Source organism: Plectropomus leopardus, chromosome 3 (genome assembly GCF_026936395.1).
Source record: "Plectropomus leopardus strain MGB_pleo_1.0 chromosome 3, ASM2693639v1, whole genome shotgun sequence".
NCBI lineage: Eukaryota > Metazoa > Chordata > Actinopteri > Perciformes > Serranidae > Plectropomus > Plectropomus leopardus.
The window spans coordinates 12,946,316-12,968,435 of NC_142178.1; the positions used below are offsets into that span (position 1 = coordinate 12,946,316).

The 22,120-nt window shown below is 39.2% G+C and overlaps 1 protein-coding gene across 1 annotated transcript; it reads left to right on the forward strand.

The window, feature by feature from the left end:
* The first annotated feature begins 2,977 nt into the window (after positions 1–2,977).
* LOC121942528 (voltage-dependent calcium channel gamma-1 subunit-like) lies at positions 2,978–20,913 on the forward strand. The gene is made up of 4 exons (XM_042485756.2): positions 2,978–3,517; positions 11,809–11,883; positions 18,416–18,562; positions 18,643–20,913. The coding sequence occupies exons 1-4, from the start codon at positions 3,280–3,282 to the stop codon at positions 18,873–18,875; spliced, it is 693 nt and encodes a 230-aa protein (XP_042341690.1). The 5' UTR covers positions 2,978–3,279; the 3' UTR covers positions 18,876–20,913.
* Positions 20,914–22,120: the final 1,207 nt, after the last annotated feature.

The window sequence follows — 22,120 nt, forward strand, 5'->3', positions numbered from 1 at the left end:
GCAATAGACACTCAGAGGAACTGACATGGTATAAAGGGTAATAAAATCCACACAGGGAGTTGGTCAGGCTGGTGAATAGGTCAACCAATCACAGAACTTTCCTGTCCCATGTGAAACCAAAAGTCAACAATGAGGTTTTTTAAATTGTGTAACATAATTCACATTGTGTGACACACATGGCATGGCATACATCATATGACATACAAGGTAACTTACTTATGTTAGTGAAGTAAAGTAAGAAACATGTATATTTTTACCCAAACCCTTATCTTTTTTATAAAGTATTTTTGTTGCCCACACCTAAAGTAGTTTTGGTGCCACACACTTTAAGTTATTTTTTTAGACATTATGCTTGTAACTAGTGAAAACTGACAAGGAAAATGACAAGTCCAAAACTGATGCTACAAGGGTACCTGGAGTGTCATAACTTCCTTATTTGACAAGTTGGGAGTGAGAACATGTTGTATATTACACATTACATATGATATAGCAAAATCAGTTCAAGGCGGCTTTACAATGGAGACCGCAAGGCCTCACAAACATAAGAAATCAAAAGGGTTTAAACATTTCTCTTTTAATTGAATTACTTGTTATTTTCTTAACAACCTATTTAGTGAAAATTAAAGTAGAAAAGCTGCTAAAATTATCACCCAAATGTACCTAAATGTGATAAAGGCCAGCATGGGTGCCAACACTTTCAATTTGCAGATCCCTCAGCAAGGGACGACACTCATACATATGTTAGCTTGATGTGTGTGTAGGTTTGCTGTGATTTCCCAAATTCTACTTTGTTGCTGTGACAACTTTTTTCACTTTCATGGGCGCCTGTATTCACGCCGAGGGGAAGTGGGTCACAATTCTTTTAAAGAAACTCAAAGTGGGCCAAGGCTTAAAAAAGACAAACAGAGATGTACCACCATGATTTACTGTAGGGGAGTTATCAAATTTCTTTTTTTCTCCACTTTTTCCTCCACTGACGTTACAGCTCTGGAACATGAGAAGAATTTGTGAATGTGAATATTTTCTTCTTCTTTGACAGTGACAGTATACAGAGTACATTTTACAGTATTAAAGGGAAATCAAAGGCCTTTAAATCTGTAATGGCACAGCTTTTAGTTATCTTGTTCTTGGAACATTTTGATGTTTGATGCATTTTGGTGTGTTTCTTTCAACTGCAGTTAGATATTATAAACTAGTGCATCTCTGCTGGTGAAAGAGCCTCAGGATCAAAGGTCAGGCACTTCTCTTTTTTTTCACCATTTTGCACCAACCGTGAATATTGTGCTTTGCTATGGTCATTGCAATAGGCCTTTCACACAGTAGACATTTTAACCTGTCATAGTGGGAAAAGCACAGGTGTTACTAATTTTGAGGTGATATATATTTATTTCGAATCTGCAAACAAAGGAATTGAGAAATTATTATACAAAAACAGACACACAAAAAAAGGAAGTAATAAGTACAGACAATGAAAAACATAAAGCAAAAGAAATGATCAAATACATAATGACTTTGTTTACATATTTGAAAAAGAGTGAGAAGAAGAAAAAAAACGTATTTAATCCCACTCCTGGCTTCCTCATTCATCTAAACCTATGCTATATCCATTTAAACCTATACTATACCTACTGTATACTATATTAACTAAATATATACATACACCCACATCAATCAATAGTAAATATCTATGATTTTTTATCACTAATAACTGCTCCAGTGAGTGATGGCAAGTCAGAATGTAGGGACCTGAAATCAAAGCAGCTAAATAGAATTCAGTTATCATTCATTTCATTATTTACAATTGTGCTTTTCCTGCTGGTAAGTTTCGAAATGTGTTAAATTCTACGCTAAACCAGAATTAAGCTGCGCAGCCAGCAATATGTGCTTACTCCATGGGCCCAAAAATGCAGGAGATATGGATCATTTTATACCTGGGAAAAAAACTATACTGGCTTCATGATCCACTGAGCAACTTTCATAAGAATGAATGGGGCCCCATCTAAAGTGCTGTATCCAAGTCTCTCTATATATCCAGGTCCCCATGCTTCAGTCTTTGCTCAGGATGCCATTACTCCACTAGATCTTTCTATAGCAAACAGTGGTTTAATGCTTTTTGTTCATAATCTCTATTTTACAGCTTGGTGAATTTAACATATTTGTAACAGTTATAAAAGCTTACGTTTTCTTTTCTTTCTTTTTTTTAGATAGGTATTGTCGCTTCTATAGGGCCTTTAGGTTGACTTATCCACTTATATTCCACGATACAACTAAATAAACTACACACTGCCGCAAAGAGGAAATATTTCTCGAACAAGTACAGCGGTCAAGATATGACTGATTTTGCCTTTTAAAACTACTTCTGAGATGTTAACACAAATGAGAAAAGATTTTTACTTGATAATATTGAGATGACACATTGCACATCTCAATAAAGACAACAGTTGGTCTCTGGACAATGACACATAGAGTTAAATGGGCATCCTGACAGGAATAACTGAAAGCAGCATCGTTCCGTCAGGGAAACCCTCCTGTTGTCTGACAACTGTAGCTGTGGCGCTGCTCTTTATAAACACATCCACCTTCTTGTAAATAGTTTACAGAGACAAATCAACACAGTTGTATTGAGGCAGAGAGTGAAAACACAGCCCCTGTGGATGGATGGAAACTAGATGTGTGGAGAACTATTCTCACAATGCTGAGGCGTCCGTTTTGAAAGCTGCGTGTACATACGGATAAGAGATACTGTTTATGCGAGTGCACTTATTATGGCACGTTACACATCTCCACCCAGTGGTACTGTAACCGGATAAGCAGACAGCCTGACAACTTGACTCACCGCTCACATTTATAGCATCAGACCCCCCACCCAAGCAAAACACCTACCAACACATACCCACACCCAGCATGGCAGACAGTTGGTTTGGTCATCAACTTTCTTGATGTACCTCAACAGCTGTAAGTCTTAACTTGCAGCCCCCCAGTTGTGCAGCAAGTGAGCAGGGAAAAGGGGACTTGAAACTAGGACAGAGCAGTCTGGCCCCTTTCCCTTCGAACCACAGGCACAGATTTGCGACAGGGAGAGAGGACACCAGTCTGAGGCAGAGAGAGAAAAGGAGAGGAGACTTTGTGGGAGGCTTGCTGCAGTCACTGAGGGAAGAAGCCCCTGGGACACAGACTAGTGTGTTCACATTGCAGAAATAATTTATAGTTTTTTTTTTATCATTTTTATTGTATCAGGGAGGAAAATATTACTGAAGAGAAATCTCATCACCTGGAAACATGCACAAGCGCACAAAGATAAAGATTGCCATCTTTGTGCTGCTGGTGGGCATGGCTTGCATGTTCACGGCGGTGGTAACGGACCACTGGGCAGTGCTCAGCCCAAAGGTGGAGAAAGTCAATGAGACCTGCGAGGCGGCCCACTTCGGCCTGTGGAGGATTTGCAAGAAGTCCATTTACATCAGCTCAGAAAACTACAAGGAGGGGCATGGCTGTGGACCCATCAGCCTGCCTGGAGGTACGAGAAAATATATTCAGAGGAAATATTAAAGCTGAAAGTTACATTTCACTTGTTTGTCTACGATTCTGTACCATTTAGAGCAAAGGTGTGATTCTATAGTGTATGAATATAGTTAGACTGTGAGGTGCTTCTATGCTATCCTGCTCTCAGCTCTGAGGTACGAAGTTTCTAAGAATAGATCCAGGATCACTAGACTTGTCATATGACATTTTAAACTTTCATAAGCGTCCATGTGATAAGGCAGAAAGATGCTATTCTGAGTGACATGCATGCAGCCTTACATACAGTTATACATTTTTTTTTTTTATTGTGAAAGCATTGTTGATTTTTGTCATCTGAAACATGCCAGAAGACTTCCGTCCCCAGTCCTGTTAAATAAGCCGGATGGAGAGGGTGGAAACAGCTTTCAGTCAGTTCAGGCCCCATGACAGGGCCTTGAGAGGAAGCCTTAGCTATCAGTTAGCTGTAAAGACTTAAACAGACCACAGATGACATTTGACATCAGCCAGAAGCATGAGTTGTGGACTCCCACAAGGCTTCAGGCTTTCACTAAGCAAACACCACAACAGCTGATTTTACTGACTAGTGTCTCCACTCTATTTATAGAGATAACCAGCCTGCAGACAACTGATGCTGCATACATTACGGGTGCACCTGATATATGCAGACTTTCTATGGAGCATCCTAAGGAAATTTACTTTAAAATAGCTCATAATAAGTAGCGGAAAATAACTAAGAACATCCTGTTCTTAAAGGGGAACACCACCTAAATTAATAATTCTAATACGTAATTTGCATGGCCTAAGGAAGTTCATTCAATATTTGTGAACATGAGCTATTCTCTCTTAAAGCCAGAAGCCTGAAAAGACTTGTGATTCCAAGGGGTATAAAATCTGGAGCTGCTCCACAGACAGTAAATGGGAGCCTGATTTTGTTGACCCACCCAAATAAGCCTTAGACAACTGTATAGTACTCAGTGTTCAAACAGAAAATGCACCCATATACTTAAAACAATTCCCTCCATGCTCTTAGATTCATCTAGAAGGGGACACGCCATTTATTTTCTACAATGCAGCTCCAGACTTTATACCTGATGACATTATACATTTGAGTTTGAGCAACCTAGTTTTTGAATTTGGGAGAGATGTTCATGTTTACTGAAATTATTGGACTGTATTAGACCATAGAAATAAACGTGTGAATTTTGAAAATGGGCATAGTTCACCTTTAAATAAAAGTTACTTTATTTCACTATTCCCCATTTGTAACGCTTTATTTCATTCGTCCCTTGACCATCTTTAGTCAGTGCATGGAACAGCAGGCCAACTGAGAAAATAAAAATTGTGCTACAACATCCACTCACCTTGCTAAGAATGTCCCAAAATAACCCCTCTATGATAACAGATGCTCTTACAGCTGCTTGAATGAAAAGCAGATTGTAATTGAATAAAATGGAGGTAAACATCGTTGAGTAGTCGATATCTTGGCAGTGACTCACCTCTCAATGACTTGCTGTAAGAGTCACTCCTCTGTAGAGCTCCGCCAGCTTCTCAGAAACCATTATCTGACTGTTGATGGTTATCTAACCCTGATGTGTCACTTAATGTTAATTAACCATGAACCTTTCACCAAATTTGTCCAACTCACAAAGCTACAAAACACAATATGTCGCTGTTTTGGGAAGACTTTTGGGAATCCTGGAAACACTGCACTGCACTGCAGGGCCATTCCAGGAGCAGGTGAAATGAGTGAATCATTGGTGCAGGCATCTCAGCCATGTGCTGAATATACTAAATCAGCTTGGCTCACCCAAGCATGAAGGGAATTCATCAGATTGTAAAGACAAGTGGCAAATGCTTCAAGAGCCTTTATACGCACAGCTGGAGCCAGATTTAAAGTCTTTTGAATTCAGAAAAGAAAATGTTGAAATGAATATTTGAGTTGAATAACTTTATTTAGTATTACTAAATTGGTTACTCCAGACACTTAATTAAGATGAATAAATTAGATGAATATTTTTATTTTTAATTTTAAATCTTAAATTACCTGAGTAACCTGATGTCTGTGTGACATGTGCGCTTCACCTGGCTTCTCTGGTCATGAAAGTGCTGATAGGAGGCCTTCAAAGGGGAGTGTTTTTTCTTTGTTTGAGGGTTAGATGGCGGAGCGCAACAGTTCTCCGACCACATCTCTGTTTAATTGTTATGTTTGAATTTGGTTTACTTCACTTGAAAAGTCAACCGGAGCTTGGTAATAAATTCATGATGTCTCCGTGTGCGCTTTACAAAACTCCTCACCTAACCTCAGATGGCTAAAGAATGGACTTTAAATAGCCACTTCACTAACAGTGGGTATCTATAAATATTTAGAAACTGAGTTTTTTAAATTCATTTAATTTTAATTTATTTTATTTGCAAAGAGCCAGAACTTTCATGCCAATAGAAATCCATCTGTAATCTGTGATGGTTGCCTCGGCAGCCTTTATGTAGTGTATGTAAGTGTAAACCTGATAGATGTTCCATCAGCCTCCAGGGGTTTCTCCTGTCCCGAAATCTGTATTTGGACAGGAACGTTATTGTTTATCATAGTCAGCCGCACTTCTTTAGAGAGTTGTCAACCTCTGATCCAAAGCAGGACTTGAGTAAGGAGGTCCCTCTAAACGTGGGACAGTCATCTGGAAAATATGGGCTGAGTATTTGTTTAGGTGTACTGCCAACAAAGTGGGGGAATGTTGGAGTGATCTCAAGGACTTCTTTTTTAAATGTGTATAATGCAGACTTATGTCATTTCAGCTCAAAGAAAGAGAATATTATTGAATATTATCAAGCGAAAATGTACCTGACAGGCACAGGATACATGTCTCTTAATATTTAGAACGTGTACATTTGTGCCTTCCCTATTAAAATTGTAGACTGAAAAATAATGGATGTAGCTGCTAGGATTTTACCCACTGCTTCTTGGACTGCCATTTTTAGTAGTTCGACATTCGACAATCACCGTCTTGGCATTTTGGTGCCGAAAGTGACCGTATTTGGATGAAAGGGTGGTGCCTGTCATTCAAGTGGCCTCTGTGTCAAGTGGTTCATAACTTTGGTCCTTAATAAAAAGTAAACAAATCAGAAAAAAAAACCCTTGATAGTTATATATATTTAAAGACTAAATCCTTTTGGGGTTTTTTGCACCATGTTTGTTTCTGCTGTAAAGTTGGCCATTTAAACATGGATGTACTCTGTTTTGGAGCCAGTCCAAAGTGGTCATTTGATGCATTTTTTGGCACTTCCGCATTGGCTTCATTTATCAGCTCAGAGGTAGCCACTTGAAAAATCATGAAAAGGACTTTTATTTTTATTAAATTAAACACATTTCCATCATAAATTATTTGCAGATAGGGCACAAACAAAATAACACAAAGTGTTTGAGACTTTCTGGGGAAGCCCCCTTCTAACTCCCAGTTAACATGTGTGTTGAAACACAACCTACACCCTTAATGAGAGAGTTTTCTTACTTTCTTTTCATTTCATGAAAGAGGATTTCTTTTGATACTTGCTGTCTGAACTGCTGCGAGCTGAAAATAAACAGCCTCAAATATGTTTCAAAGCCGTTCTTTCTCACAGCAAACAAAGACCAGCGATTAATTAAATGAAATGTCCTCCCCATGGTAACTGAAAGGGTGTGATTTTTTTTAATCACATTGTGCAAACTGCCTCGGCAAGCAGTCGTTGTGGATATAAATACAGGCCACGTAAATACTCAGCTGTCTTGGGTGGAAGCTGCGAGAGTCAAGTGTGCACGCCAAGTGCAGCGCTCCTCTGAGTGACGGGGCCGCCTGGAAGGGTCAGGCATAGCTCTGAGAGCTGCTGTCCCACTAAAGTGTTCCCACGAGAGCCTCCTGCAGCTTCACATCTCTGTGCAGCCCCACAAAGTCACTCAAATTACTTGACACTCCCTGGAATGCATAGTCCAAAAAGAAAGTGGTGCCACTGGTATTTTGCCTTTATAGGCACTCAAATGACCATCCGTGGGAGCGGCATTGTATATGTGGATGGGGAATTACCAGTCATGTCTGCAGTATTTAAACAGTCATGTGTTCAAATACTTCTGCAGGTTTAAAGCTGATTTAAAAACTTTAATTTATTTATTTGGACATGGTCATAAGCATGGAAAACCTGGAAATGTCATGTAATTTCACAACCTGGTAAAACTGGTAAAAATCCTTGAAAGTTTTGTCAAAATCATGGACTTTGACAATGTAACAGTTTTTTTTAATTTATTCATTTGTTTATTTATTTATTCATTCATTTAAATATTTGTAGAGTTGGCATAGTGTAGCACAAAATTGCATTGATGTGTGACGCTTTGTTCACCCTTATGTGCGTTTCTTCATTTTCTCCTCGTGTTCCCTCTCTCTTCATGTATGCCAGCTACCTGAAATTATGTTAAAAAGGTCCTGATATGTTTGAAAAATGCCAGGCAAGTGGGGCAAGATTGTATTTTTATTTTTTTTATGGGTCATTGAAAAGTCATGGGTTAGGGTATCAACAGCTATCAGAAGTCACATGTAGGGTACTGTAAATGTAAATTCCTTATATTAATACATTTTGTACATGACTTTCCAAAAAATGTTAGCATCGTCACCAGCCTGGCTCCACAGAAAAATACATTCATTTTGGTGGCCTGCATACTTGTGTTGACCCTGCAACAACATAATTGAAGTTGTCTTCACTTGTCTTTGCTGATGGATCTAGGAATGAGGAGGGTTATGAACCCCAGATAAAGCTGCCAAACAAAACCCCAGGCTCAGAAGTCTGTGCATGACTTAACTTCTTCCGCAGACAAAACAAATAGACGGTGCACACTAAAGCTATAAAAAAGTGTGATCTCCAATGTGCAGATATGCTGCTAATCACAAGTCCTCTCCTGATCTCTGGAAAGATGACAGATTGCCCTATTAGGAACACGAGAGGCTTTATAGAGCTTGTCAGCAGAGCCTAGCAGGGCGAGGAGTGGCAACAAGTGGTACAGTGGTGCGTGCAAGTGTATTTGCCTGTGGTGGCGTGCTTGTACAGATGAATACAGATTAATTTATGACCACCAGCTTTCATGGAAGCTCTAAAGATAGTACAAAAAGGTGTTATTAGGCAACGCACACAGTCACATGTTGGAATAATTCAGCATGATACGGATAATGAGCTTAAAGCATCCACTCTGAGGCTTAATAAATGCCGAGTGTCTCCACTTAAACACACATAACAAACCAGATCTGCATTTAGCAAATGAAGAGCTACTTGGCCTGAAATCTTATCTCATCCAGAGATCATGCTGCTGAAAGTCTGATGCCGAGGCAAAGGAATAAAGCAGACTGTCGGATGGATTTGCATTTCCTTAAAAACATGAATATTCATAGTTTTTGGGAAATGTGTTAAGTTCAGAGATATTTTTCAGCCTCCCTTTTGAATGTTCAGCTCAGAAGTACAACTAGTTACGGAGCCTCTATCGCGCCCTCATATGTGCCTTCTTCAGTGAAAATAGTGAATGCTTGTTGCTTAGTAACAACCTCTGTTTTTTTATGGCCAGTCCCTGTCCTCATTCATAAAAACATATTTTTTTGTATGCCGTATTGTGCTGACCCTCAGCATTAAAAGCCTGTAATTTCAAATGAGATTTTGCAATGTTGACTTGGCTTGGAAAACTATGATTCAGAGATATTGTTTGTGCCTATTATATCAAATAACTCATTTCCCGGTAGAGCCATCTGACATCCCCTTTAGCTTAATTTCACGGTTTCCAGGGTACATAGGAAAACTGCCTTTCTTTGACAGCACGGTTCATCAAGCTCTTACCATCATACGATACCATGCAGTATCGCATATTTTCACATGAAAGCATTTTGCTGATGTCCTATGCTGAGATGTATGTCAAAGGGGATTAGGGACATGTGTGTGAGTGAAGACAGCAGGACCATCATGGATGTGTACTTGACTTTTAATGCGATTAGGTGATCTGGTGTTACACTCTGTACATAAATGTCCTCACCCTCTCAGGTTATACCATCATTCTTACTCATATGATTTTTATTTGTTTATTTGTTTATTTTTTTTAAATTGCTAAGACATTCTTCTGCTCTCAGAAACACATGCTACATGAAGTGGAGCCTCAGATGTTGAGTACCAGCCGCACTTGAGTGCACTTGATCAACTACTTTTATCTATATATACATGTTAAAACCCCTACAGGATGTATGTGGTATGAGATAAGTCAAGTGTAATCAATATTTGAAAGGAAACCAAACTGTTTTGGGGTTTTTTTTTTTACACTTGGCAAAGCATCAAAGAATATTTACTCAAGAAAACCAGCCTGTGATCACATAAAGCGGCCTGGCTTTATTTGTGCAAATCCCAAAGGTTTAACACCGCGTCTGCTCATGAAAAAAAATTTATTGTGATGAGTGCTGTAACCATTTTTACTTTGACAGTCAAACTACACAAAGCAGACCAGCGTCTGCATGGCATCAGGCAGGGATTTTAGTTGTAATATTATCCTGGTGGCGTCAATGTGTGAGATGCTTTTGGAAAAACAATGTAAATAGACTGTAGATAGTGTGAAGTATTCAAAGTATCACATTCATATGATACATATGGTGCAAAAGTATGCAGGGCAATATTTAAAAAGAAGTGTGAAATAGTTCAGGGGTTTAGCAAAGGAAGAAAGCGAGTTAAAATGAATTCTAAAACAGACAATAAAATGTGTGTTGAAGTGAAACAATTTGATTTATTTGCCACCAACTAAATTCGGTTGAACAGGGAACTTCAGATTTGCCTTGACAAAGACAGAGAATCACAGAATGAGCACACAACAGAAATATTCCACACAACACTTTCTGGTCATCTAGTTGAAAGCAGTGCATTTTTAATCAACTAATTAATGATTATGGTCATGTCTCCGCTACATGACCCTTTCTTGATGCTTCCCTCGCCTTTTATGCATAAAGGATGTATTTGCATATAAGGACATTTAAATTTAATTTCATGAAATTTCATGAGAGATGACTGAACTTCAAAAAAAACCATAAAAGAATAGTTCAATCAAATCCTGTGAAGTATTAATTATAAAGACCAAATGACTGTGTAATGTGAAAGGCTCATGGTGGAGAACCTACAGAGAATTATCTATGAACCAAAGAGCACAGTAGGGTTTTTTTAGCTGATTGTTTTGGTTTTACAGTGTGGATGTATGGATGAGATAGGACGCTCTTATTCCTATGTAAGTTGCTCAGGTGTGCATGAAAAAACTGGTTATCAAAATAACCCATTACTAAGTAATACTGAAACTTTTTCAGTTGATCAGCACACATTCTGTTGCTGCCATGGACCACTGCAGCGAGTGGTCATTTCAACATTTTGAACCAGTTAGCATGAGCTAACAGAGCGGTGGCTCACATCCAGCTCAGGGCCAAGAGTCCCAACAAGCTCACAGCAACACCGAAACAACTTGTCTCTGTCATTAAATCTGTTAATAATCTTTAGGTAAAGTAAACTTTACATGCTTACAGTGTCACTCTGTTTGTGTGGGTGGAGTCTAGACTACACGCCATTCCATTCATATTATGGGTATCAAACGAGGTACTGTAAAGGTATCAGTATCACTTTAAGGGTACTGGTGTTGATACTAGCATCATCATTTTTAAACAATACCAATCCCCATACACTGACCAAAAAAACCCATCTTGGTATAATATTACCTAGATCTTCTGTATAGTGAGGCCCATGGAGCAAACTCACAAGTGTTTCCTGTAATGGCCATCTCTCAACCACTTTGTCTTGAGCTCACTCACATGAATTCCAGTTCACAATAACCCTGGATTCAGCTGATGATGAATTTGACCACTTTTAGGATGGAATGGTGATTTAGGGTTATTTTGTTTTTTGTTCTTTTTGTCATGTTGATGTACCTCCATAAAAAATGACTCACTGATATACAGATGTCTGGGAATTGTTAGGTTTGTTTTATGGCATATAGGCGTGGTTAGTGACAAGCTTGTCAAAGCAGTTAAGCATCATTAGCAGCTCAAGAGCCAGATACTTCCCTCAAGAGTTGGTGGAGACCAAAATAGAGCTAAATATGGGTGAATATTTGACAGGGGGGGGCAGAAAAAGGGGCTTAACTTACAAGCTACAGCAACTTTATGTGGTGATGTGTTTAGAGCTTGTTGTTGTGCCTCAAAGTAAACAAAAAAACACTTAACATAGGTTTAACTTTGAACTAAATCCTTATTTCTTTTTTTTCCACAGAGGAAAACTGCACCTACTTCAGACACTTCACTCCAGGGCAAGATGCTGAGATATTTGAATATAAAACACAAAAAGGTAGGTTTCTGTTATCAGCTCTACAATGGTGGTTACATGCTTCCACCATTTGTGAATTTATTTTGTGAATATGTAACTTGAAATATTAGGACAGCACAGTCTGTGTGAAGTCGAACATCAAGCTGGCTGCAGCATCTATTCCCAACTGACCTCACCTGCTGCTGCTGCTGCTGCAATGCTTTGTGGGTTCAGATTTTCATTCATGTTTCACTTCTGATCTCAGAAAAGTCATTGATGTCACCGCAGGTGTTTGACCGACTGTCAATGACAAACCCTCCATAGGACATAAGGACGTTCTGGGTGAAAGGCAAATGGATTTTCCTTTATCTTTACCCTTTGTCCAACTGTTTAGAAGTCAATATGCCTACACAAATCATATCTGGCAAAACTTTATGTGTCTTTATGCAGAAACAGAGCGCATACATAATGTACTGGCACTGCACTGCAAGTGATTTTATAGTGTACTTCAGATTTTTTTCTGTCAGGAATTATACTGGTAGATTTTTGCACATATACTAATACTTTTTGACAGTTTTACATTGGAAGTTTTTTTCCTCTATGACGGCCGCCTGCTAGGTGTCAAAGGTCACTCACTAAGCAACAGAACTCACAACACGTACTGACACAAGGCTGACCATGTTTCACCCATGGTGCCTCAGGAACAGTGCGAGACATGTTATGTACATATAGTACAGTTAACATTTCATAGCTTTATATGTGTGTGTGTGTGTGTGTGTGTGTTTGTTTCAGTCCCCCCTTCCTTCCATACTCTTTCCAGTGACCCTCTTACAGCTGTGACCATACTGAGACCCAGCCATGTTGTATGACAACCCTCCAATGTAACATGCATTAGGGGACCGAGCACATGTGGTACACTGTCACACTCAATTATTGGGGTGTAAAAGCAAAAAGTCTTGTGCATGGGATGCTAATGCAAGAATACATAGGTACCCCTCCCCCATCCTTTAATACACACACACATACACATACACACACACACGCACACACACACATACATGCAGTATCTCAGTGCTGATGGCCAGCCCTTGAGACATACACTGCAAGTTGGCTGGAATGACTGCAGCACTGACCTAAATTCCCTGTAGTGCTATTCACTCTTGACTTAGTCATTTGGCTATACCATAATGGTGCATAAGGTTGAATGAACATAGTAGATGTATATGTCACCATGGGCACATTCATCCGCATAGTAAGACGCTTATCTGCCATCGGGAGTTTGCCAGTAGAGAACAAATGAAGTGTAATGATGATCTTGCAAGTAAAGAACAGTCAGGGATGCTGGAGGAATGAATCTGGGTGTTTAGAACTTCTTTATGTATTTACCATCAAAAGTTTACTATACAATATGACACAAACTCTATTGTGTCGTCTTATTTTAGAGGACTGTCTTCTTCTTCAGGGCACACAAAACATGGAGAAAAAAAACAACTAACAAACGTGTTTACTGTTGCCAGACATACAGTTTTACCTGCATGTGTGTGTGTGTGTGTGTGTGTGTGTGTGTGTGTGTGTGTATAGAAAATGGCAAAAATGTGAAATGGTCAGCACGCTTAATCCAGATCCGATCAACACAACCTTGTGTCTCTATACATAAATAATTCCACAAAAATGTACCTATGTAAACATAGGAGGTGATATGTTAATATTTTACAAATCAATAAAATCCCACCCATTTAGAGACAGAGAGAATGAGCATGTATGAGTCTATTCTTGCTTAAAAGCTTGTTTTTTGCTGTCTACTTTTCACTCTAGAGCACGCCATGTGAAATTACTTTTCTGCGACATTAATTTCTCCAACTGTTGTCACCTGCTTCTTGAGTGGCAATGCTTATTGGAATGCACAGATTTCATTGGCCGAAAAAGCATCACATGAGATGATTTACAATGAATCTGGATGAACTTTGAGTTCCCTGGACCAGTGTTGTGAAGTCTAGAATGTTGCTCCGTTTAAAGTAGGAACATTTTGTCAAAACTGAATAATTCTCAGCATTTTATCAGCTTTAGGTTGTGGTGTAAGGTGGAGCAGGTGGACCCAAATGCACCAGACAACAGACACTCAAAAAGATCACTCTTTCATCCAAACTAACAGCAACTGAACATTGCATGACCAGAACAAGGATCAAACAAAGCCTGAACTGAAAACCAGGGCTTAAATACAAACTACACTGACGAGGGGATGAAGTGCAGGTGGAGAAAAAGTGCAGAGAGGCTCAAGCGAGAGGAATAAGCTGATGAGGTAGAAGAACAGGCAGAGAGCTGATTGGCTGGAAGAAACTGAGGAGAGGGGAAGGACTAATGAGGCTAATACAGGACAGGTGTGCAGCTGTCTGGGACAAACTCAGGAGCAGGAAGGACTAATGAGACTGATGTAAGACAGGTGTGACAGAAAACAGGAGGTGAAGAGTCAAAGGCAGGAAGTAACGCAAGACATGACACATGAGGAGATAACCTACAAAATAAACCAGGAAACAGACTGACCATGATGAATACATGAAACAAGGAAAAACACAAACAGAAAACCCTAAAATAAAGTTCAAAAGACAAAAAAATAACATGGGGTCCAGTTAGGGTCTAGATGAAATCTTGCAGATTACTCACTTCACTACAGGACCAGACTGTTCTCATTCCAAACTCATAAAATAGCACAGATTTGTCAGTGCTTTTGGCGTTAGAGTACAACTGCAAAAGACACCTTCCGCATGTGCATGAAATGCCGCTAGACGACATCAGGTGAGAACGCAGCCAAACCGAACTTGGTGCAGTTTTATTAAATGCTAACAGATATCCAGATGGCACCTGCCACATCCGCCCGCTACGCTGACGAGCAGCATCACTTGAGAACATGGCTGTATAGAACCTGTCTTGCGTGTATAAAACACAGCGGAACGCTCAGGTTGAAACCCTGATAACGATTTAATACAAGGAGTGTGAGGGCTCCTGTAGTGCAGAGGGGAGGGGCGGTGGATGGGTCAAACAAACCCAGACTTTGATGCTGGTTGCCAGTGCTTTTCTTTTGAATGTGATGATTTTTCATTCTACACCTACCCATGGGCTCCTTCCCTTAATCCCAACTATTGTCAGCTAATCCTTATTGTCTGTGCCAGCATGTGCATTTGTTGACATCCTGGGGTTGGTTGCCATGTGCTGTTTTTGTCTAAACATAACCACATGCAGCATCATCCCAGCATGTGCATATGTTGACATCACTGTAGTGGCATTCTGGACCGTAAAGATAAAAGGATACCTAAAACGTAATATTTAGACATAGAAGTCCACTGGCAAAGTTGAAGCATGTCACGAGTTGGAATGAAAACATGGTGATTGGACACCCACTTCACTGTGACAGACCTACCTCACTATGACACACCCACTTCGCTATGAGATACACCCACTTCACTGTCACTGTGTCAACTGAGGTAGAGCCTGTTATTCACTATTTAGAAGATCGCTGGTTCAATCCCTGGCTCCTTCAGTCTGGATGTCAAAGTATCCTTGAGCAAGATACTAAAACACAAAGTACTTCCAATGGCTGTGTCAGAGGTGTAGCAGATGGCATCTTGTGTAGTAGCCTCGGCCACCAGTGTGTGAATGGGTGAATATGAATCTGTAGCGTAAAAGAGCTTTGAGTGGCCAAAAAACTAGAAAGTTGTGATAAAAATGCAAGTCCTAAAAACAAATGACAAACAAAGCTATAATATATTGCCTCACAGACCTTGATATCACACAAAAATCAGTGTTTTTTTTCCTTTCACTGCTGCAAGCTGTTGACTTTTTAATAATGTCCATTTCTAAGAAATCCTTCAACAGTCCAACGGAGTGAGCCCTGCATGACTAACATGCAGGTATCTTTTGATGTCTACATTGCTCTTGGTGTTGAGAAACTCGGGTGTTTCAGGCTGAGCTAGCCAACGAGCTCCACTGACGTGCAGTATCTCAGAGAACACACAGTGTTCAGGGTGCGGCCCATCCTCCCCTGCCAGCAGAAGATGAAGGCTCTCTCCCCCAAAGGAGGGCGTCTCCCCTGGGCATGGTTCACAAGTGAACAGGCGGCAGATCAAAGGCCTCACATCCTATCCACTTCTCTGATCGGAAAAACAAGCCAGCTGCTGTTCCTATTACACAGACGGCCTGTATCTGTAAACAAATTACTTTCATGTAGTTTATTTGTTTGTTGGATGTAACGATTATTGCCTTTACTGCAAGTCTGTTCATACTCTATACATTTTTGTTACTTTCAATAAATCCCATAGTTAGATCAAAACCAATAATGAATTGACCCTACCAACAAGTAGCACCTGCATAGCTGAAGCCTGATATTATGTGCCTGATGTGTAAGGAGGAGATGGAATTAGACGGTTGGGTCAGACAGACACAGGACTTTCACCCAGGAGACTACTATTTGTGTCCCATGTGAAACCAAAAGTCAACATGAAGTTATATTGATTACAAAACATCATGTAACATATATATGCTTCATTACATTGGATAGTTATCTGGCATACATAAGTTAATATAATCATGATATTCTTTCTAAACCTTTCTAAACCTAAAAATATTCTTTCTAAACCTAAAAACCTAAACCTAAAAAAAGCAGTTGTAGTGCAACTGAGACTGTTTCACAACATTAACCAGGTGTTTAAAACTGCAGCCATTAACTTTCATATACAACCTATCATCATCACAGTACCATGTCCTCAAACTTGATCTCAACTAGTAGGGGGAAGGTGTGCTAATTTAGGAAACACTCTTGTGGGGTCGTATATGAAAATAGAAACAACCATAAGTCATAAGGGGTTAAAGACTTTTAAGCTCCATTGTTGTCCAAAAGTACTAAAACACAGAATATAGTATTATACATAGTATTAACTGTTGTAAATACTCACCAAAGCACCAAATGTGTATTACCCACTGCTGACAATAGTCCCAAACAATGCACTTTATTTTCTCTTTTTTAATGTTTTTTACAAACCACAGTAGTAGTAGCTGTTTTAGGAAATAATTGAGCATAAAAAAATAGAAATTATACATTTCTGAAACATTTTAAAGGAGATGTACTAATACATTCTTGTTTTTTTCTTTAGGGGATTTGTTGACAATAAGAAAAATATAGAACAAGGCAAGTCTAATCCTTTAAGCCTGACCTGACACTAATGAATTGTTAAGAACATCTCTGAAAATATACACTCATAGGAAACTTTCATGGAAAACCAGCTCATTTGTAAAGGATATAGTATAACACAGTGACTCAAAATGTAAAACCAATTAGATCGTGACAACATTATGTTAAAAAGGTTACAACGAGGCTTCAGGCTTGAAGCAATTAAAAAACAAATTGTCTGTTTTCACTAGCTTCCCAAGAGTATGTGGTTTTCCAATAATTCATTAAGCTTTTTAAAGCACTGTCTTCCAAGTGATTGTAAGAAATGTGATGTTTCTCATGTACTGCTCTGACCACAAGTTGTTGTCTTTGTATTTATAAATTAAAAAATACATTAAATGGATTGTTGGCCTAATTCAAGGAATACTTCACCCACAAAATTATTTATCAGTTACTCACCCCATGTTAAGTTAAATTGCCTCTATGGTGAACAAAGAATCCAAAAACTGAGAAAATTCTTGATGATATGGAGTAAAAGGGGATGACATTTAACAACAGCAAAACTATATCAAGCAACCATTTACAAACTCTCACATAATCCGTGCAGTTTAATCCAAGTCTCATTTATCCAGTCATATGCTGCAGGTCTTCCCAAACACATGCATTTATGCTAAAACCTCACTATGTAAAACACTGATTCGCTGATATACAAATGGTCATTTGGTTGAAGTGTGCCTTTAACCCTTTGAAACCTGAGCAAATTGGTTTGATTTCTTTCCAAAAAAAACATGGGAAGAAGGCAATGACCAATTAAAGAAGAAATGACCCCAAAACTAGCAAGAAAGTAGTAAAACATACAACAAAATGACCTGAAAATGAATCTTTAAAATATGAAGAAAAGAAAGTTTAAACATATACGGAAATGACCTGGAAAACTTAAAAACTATAATAATTCTGTGACATGATTTTAATTATAATTATGAAAAGTTTTTCTCTAGCCTTTTTCTTTTTTCTCTTTTCTAGACATCTCTACCTAACTTTCTTAAAACAACTTTCTAAATCTATTAGTTTCTTGCAATTTGTGGAACACTTCTTACCACATTGCTCATTGCCTTTTTGCATATGTCTTCAAAAGAAATTGCGCCAATTTGCTCAGGGTTTAAAGGTTTAAATACTTGTGAAAGGTGTCTGAAAGCAGTACAAGAAAAGTGACGTAGCTCCATGTTTTAAAGCATAAAAGCAATCCTAAAGGGAGGGGTTTTAGCTTTACTGAAATAGTTACTCAATAAAAAAAAGTTCATTTAATTCCAGTATATAATGTGAACAATGTAAAACTGTTCATGTTGTATTAAGACTGATTTACAGTCCAAGGAAATGCATGAGCCACATCATGTCAACACTCTTTCTCTCCAGAGTACAACATCTCGGCTGCAGCCATCTCCATCTTCAGTCTGGCCTTCATCATCCTGGGCTCTCTCTGTTTGGTGGGATCATGTACCGGTAAAGGCAAAGGAAGAGACTACCTCCTCAAACCTGCTGGCATGTTTTTTGCATTTGCGGGTGAGTTCAAGTCAAACCAACAACATTTCAAGTTCACTGTAGCATCTACAGTTTGTTTATGCATCATGTCTTCTTCCCAGGTCTCTGTGCCTTCATCTCACTCGAGGTGATGCGTCAATCAGTCAAACGCATGATTGAGAGCGAGGAAACAATCTGGCTCGAATACTACTACTCCTGGTCATTCGCATGTGCCTGCTCAGGCTTCGTCCTCCTCTTCCTCACTGGCATCGCCCTCCTGCTTCTCTCCATGCCGCACATGCCCAGGAATCCATGGGAGACTTGCATGGACGCTGAGCCGGAGCAGGTCGAGTGATAGCCAGACAGACGGATGAATACAGGATATGGGGAGAGTGGCTGGTGGGAGAGTGACTTTTTTTTTTGAGTACAGATGCTAGATTGATTTTGAGAACAGAAGCTGGCCATTAAAGGGTGACGTCCTGATGACACAAACTGGTTTGAGTGTAGATGGACCATAGCCATGATGGGAAATTTACCTCCCTGCAATTATATAGCAATTTGAATGTGGGGATTTTGGCAGATTGTCAAATGTTTGCCTTATACTATATGCCCACCCAGAAGTGTAAGAAATAGTTGTCCTTCTCTTTTGGTATGAGATCAGAGCTCAGATCTGCCATGAGGCCTAAAAACCACAATACTTTTCAGTAACCTGGTCCAAATACCATCTGAAAATACTTGTAAGCACTATTAGTATACTTCCATTTTTCTTTACTAGCGGCATAGAAATGTTAACAATGATTTATCACATGGCACTGTCATAAAACATGGTCTGGTTTGGTTACCCAAATGTCATCATCATGCACTCTTCAGCTAAAAAGACACAATTTTAGATTCAAATACATTTTGAGAATACAGTGCATAAAGTTACGGCCTGACATCCACAGTAGACGACTTTATGTGATTTTATGCACTGCATTATGTATGATATCTTGTACATATCGAATGTTCAACTGTTGATTTTTGTATGGGATCGCTCAAGAAATCACTTACAAGAAATATCAATTAGGTAAGACAGGTCGAGACGAGCATTCAAATGTTAAATTTTGTATCTTTAGGATTAGGATTATCTTTAAAGATGAAGAATATCAAAGTCAGAACTTTGTGAATAAATGACTGATTTCGAGCAGAGCAGTAGCACAGAGCAGGTTTGTGTGTGTGTGTGTGTGTGTGTGTGTGTGTGTGTGTGTGTGTGTGTGTGTGTGTGTCGGGATGAATGCTAAACACCCACTCAGTCTGCAGCGCTGATCATGCTGGAAAAGGTTCAGCCCCAGCAGGTGCACATACAAGGCCTTTTACTTTTTGTTGACAGCTTCCAAATCAAACTGGTACAAAAAATTCTCTGTTCGTTCTCATGCGTCATCGTGACCGGTTTGAAACATGTGGCGAAGTGGTAGTTGCATCCGTCCATGTAACTGCATTTTTGCTCTGTGTAAACAAATGCGCAGAACATCACAGAAACCCCTACGATCATTATTTTTACTTGTCAGCCTTAAGCTCCATGTGCAGACAGCTTCAGCTCAGCTGTCACTGACTTTTAGTTTAACTGTAAAGAAATAACTTGCTGTTTTGTTTTGAATGGGTTGTCATTAATTGGTCGAATTATGTAAACACAATACAAAAAATAATTATGACTCAGTTTGAGAATCCATTTAATCTGTAATTGTTTACTGTACGAATGACAGACATAGCCTGGCAACATTATGTGTTAGAAGTATTTATTCATGCAAGGAGCAAAGAGAAAATGTTGGCTGGTGCTGCAAGGCCAAGTTGCTGCTTTGGTCCAATTAGGCTGGAAAATCTGCATGAGCTGCTTATCAGTCTTCACAAAATATACTACACACCTTTTCCAAGAAAGTGAGACTGGGTGTCTTTCAGGCAGACATTTGCAGTTACTTTGCTCAGCATCACCTACTGTATGAAATAGCTGCTGTCTTGTACATATAGATGTGAGCAGTTAAGCAGTTCACGTATTTGAACTTTTTATGCAGAATCAGCGGCTGTTTGCAAGAGCTATGGTACATGTTATGAGCTTGTTGAAGTCCATTTAAGTTATCTCTGATTCTATTTATTTTGACTTTCACTTTTCTGATGGTTGAATTAAAAACAAGTGAAATTTTGAAAAAGGGAAAAAAACCAAAACAAAACAGGAATACTTAAAAAAGGGGCAACTGCTCTAAGCATATTCTTAGTCTTTCTTATGTTTTTGTCTTTTTCATTGAATATAGCATCCAATTAAACAGGTTTTTGAATGCGTTATCTTTTTTTTGTTTGTGTGTGAGTGTTATGTGCTGTATCTTTGTAACCAAAATTAAATCTTGATAAGCTTTTGAAAACTCTTGTCTGGGATCTTTATGTGTGTGTGTGTGTGTGTGTGTGTGTGTGTGTGTGTGTGTGTGTGTGTGTGTGTGTGTGTGTGTGTGTGTGTGTGTGTGTGTGTTTCCTTTGCATTCATGTAGCAAAGAAAGGGGGTGAGAATGAGCAGATGTTGGTGGTGTGCCAGACGTGTTTTGTGTCAGATAGTAGTAGGTGGAGTGTTATATGTTAATATGATATTCCTTGTTACATTCCTCGATCGGGCTCAAGGGATGAGGGGAGTAACAATGAATAAATAACCGAGGAAAAAAAACAAAGGCTGTAATTTATTTACAAAAATAAGTCAATAACAGTGTACAAAAGATGTAACAAAAAAAAATTCATTGAAATCAAGGACATGAAAATTTAAAAACAAACATTCTGGTCCTTTAAAATTAACAAGTCATCTTAATGTTTAACACTCTCAATCCAAAAGGGAGCAACAATCACCAATTCCAGTGTACTACAACAATTTTCTCCAGTCTTCAATCAGACACACAGCACTCACGCTGCCACACTGGTCCACAAGCTCCAACATTTGGCTTTTTCAGCCCTTTTGTACCACATGCTCCTAATCAGCAGATTAAGCACAGGTGTGTTCAATCACTCTCTACACGGTGAGGAGGAGGGGATGGCGGCACCTGGAAAGACAAAAAAATTAATATAGAAAATGACAATGGGCACATCCACCGCTTCATCTGTGACTTTCCTCATAGAGTATGGCCCTTATTTTGTCACAGCCAAAAGAAAAGCTGCTGCTGACACTGTGAGCATTTTCTAGGTAGGTGGTGGGAAAGCTTTTTACTGTCTCTACAGCACATTTGTGGTTGTCCATATGTTAGTATGAATTTGACCATAGACTGTATATGAAGATGGACAGCATGTCCCCCGCTATGCTGAAATGAGGTTAAAATAACCGTTGCCATCTTGGGGATGTCATTGAGCGGTGGAGGAATTCCCACTATAACACTTGTCAGACCGATCTTGAGCAGTTCCTTTGAATGCGAGTGCACGGATTGGCTGTCACAGCTATCAATCATGATGGAAAAGCCCCCTTTTATATAATTTAATAATTAATTAAAACCGGACTTATCAAAAGTTGGACAACATGTCAGTTCACCCGAAGTGTAACTTTTAAATCTCGATTGCCCCCTGGTGGCTGGCTGCAGTATAGGTTATAAAGCTCGC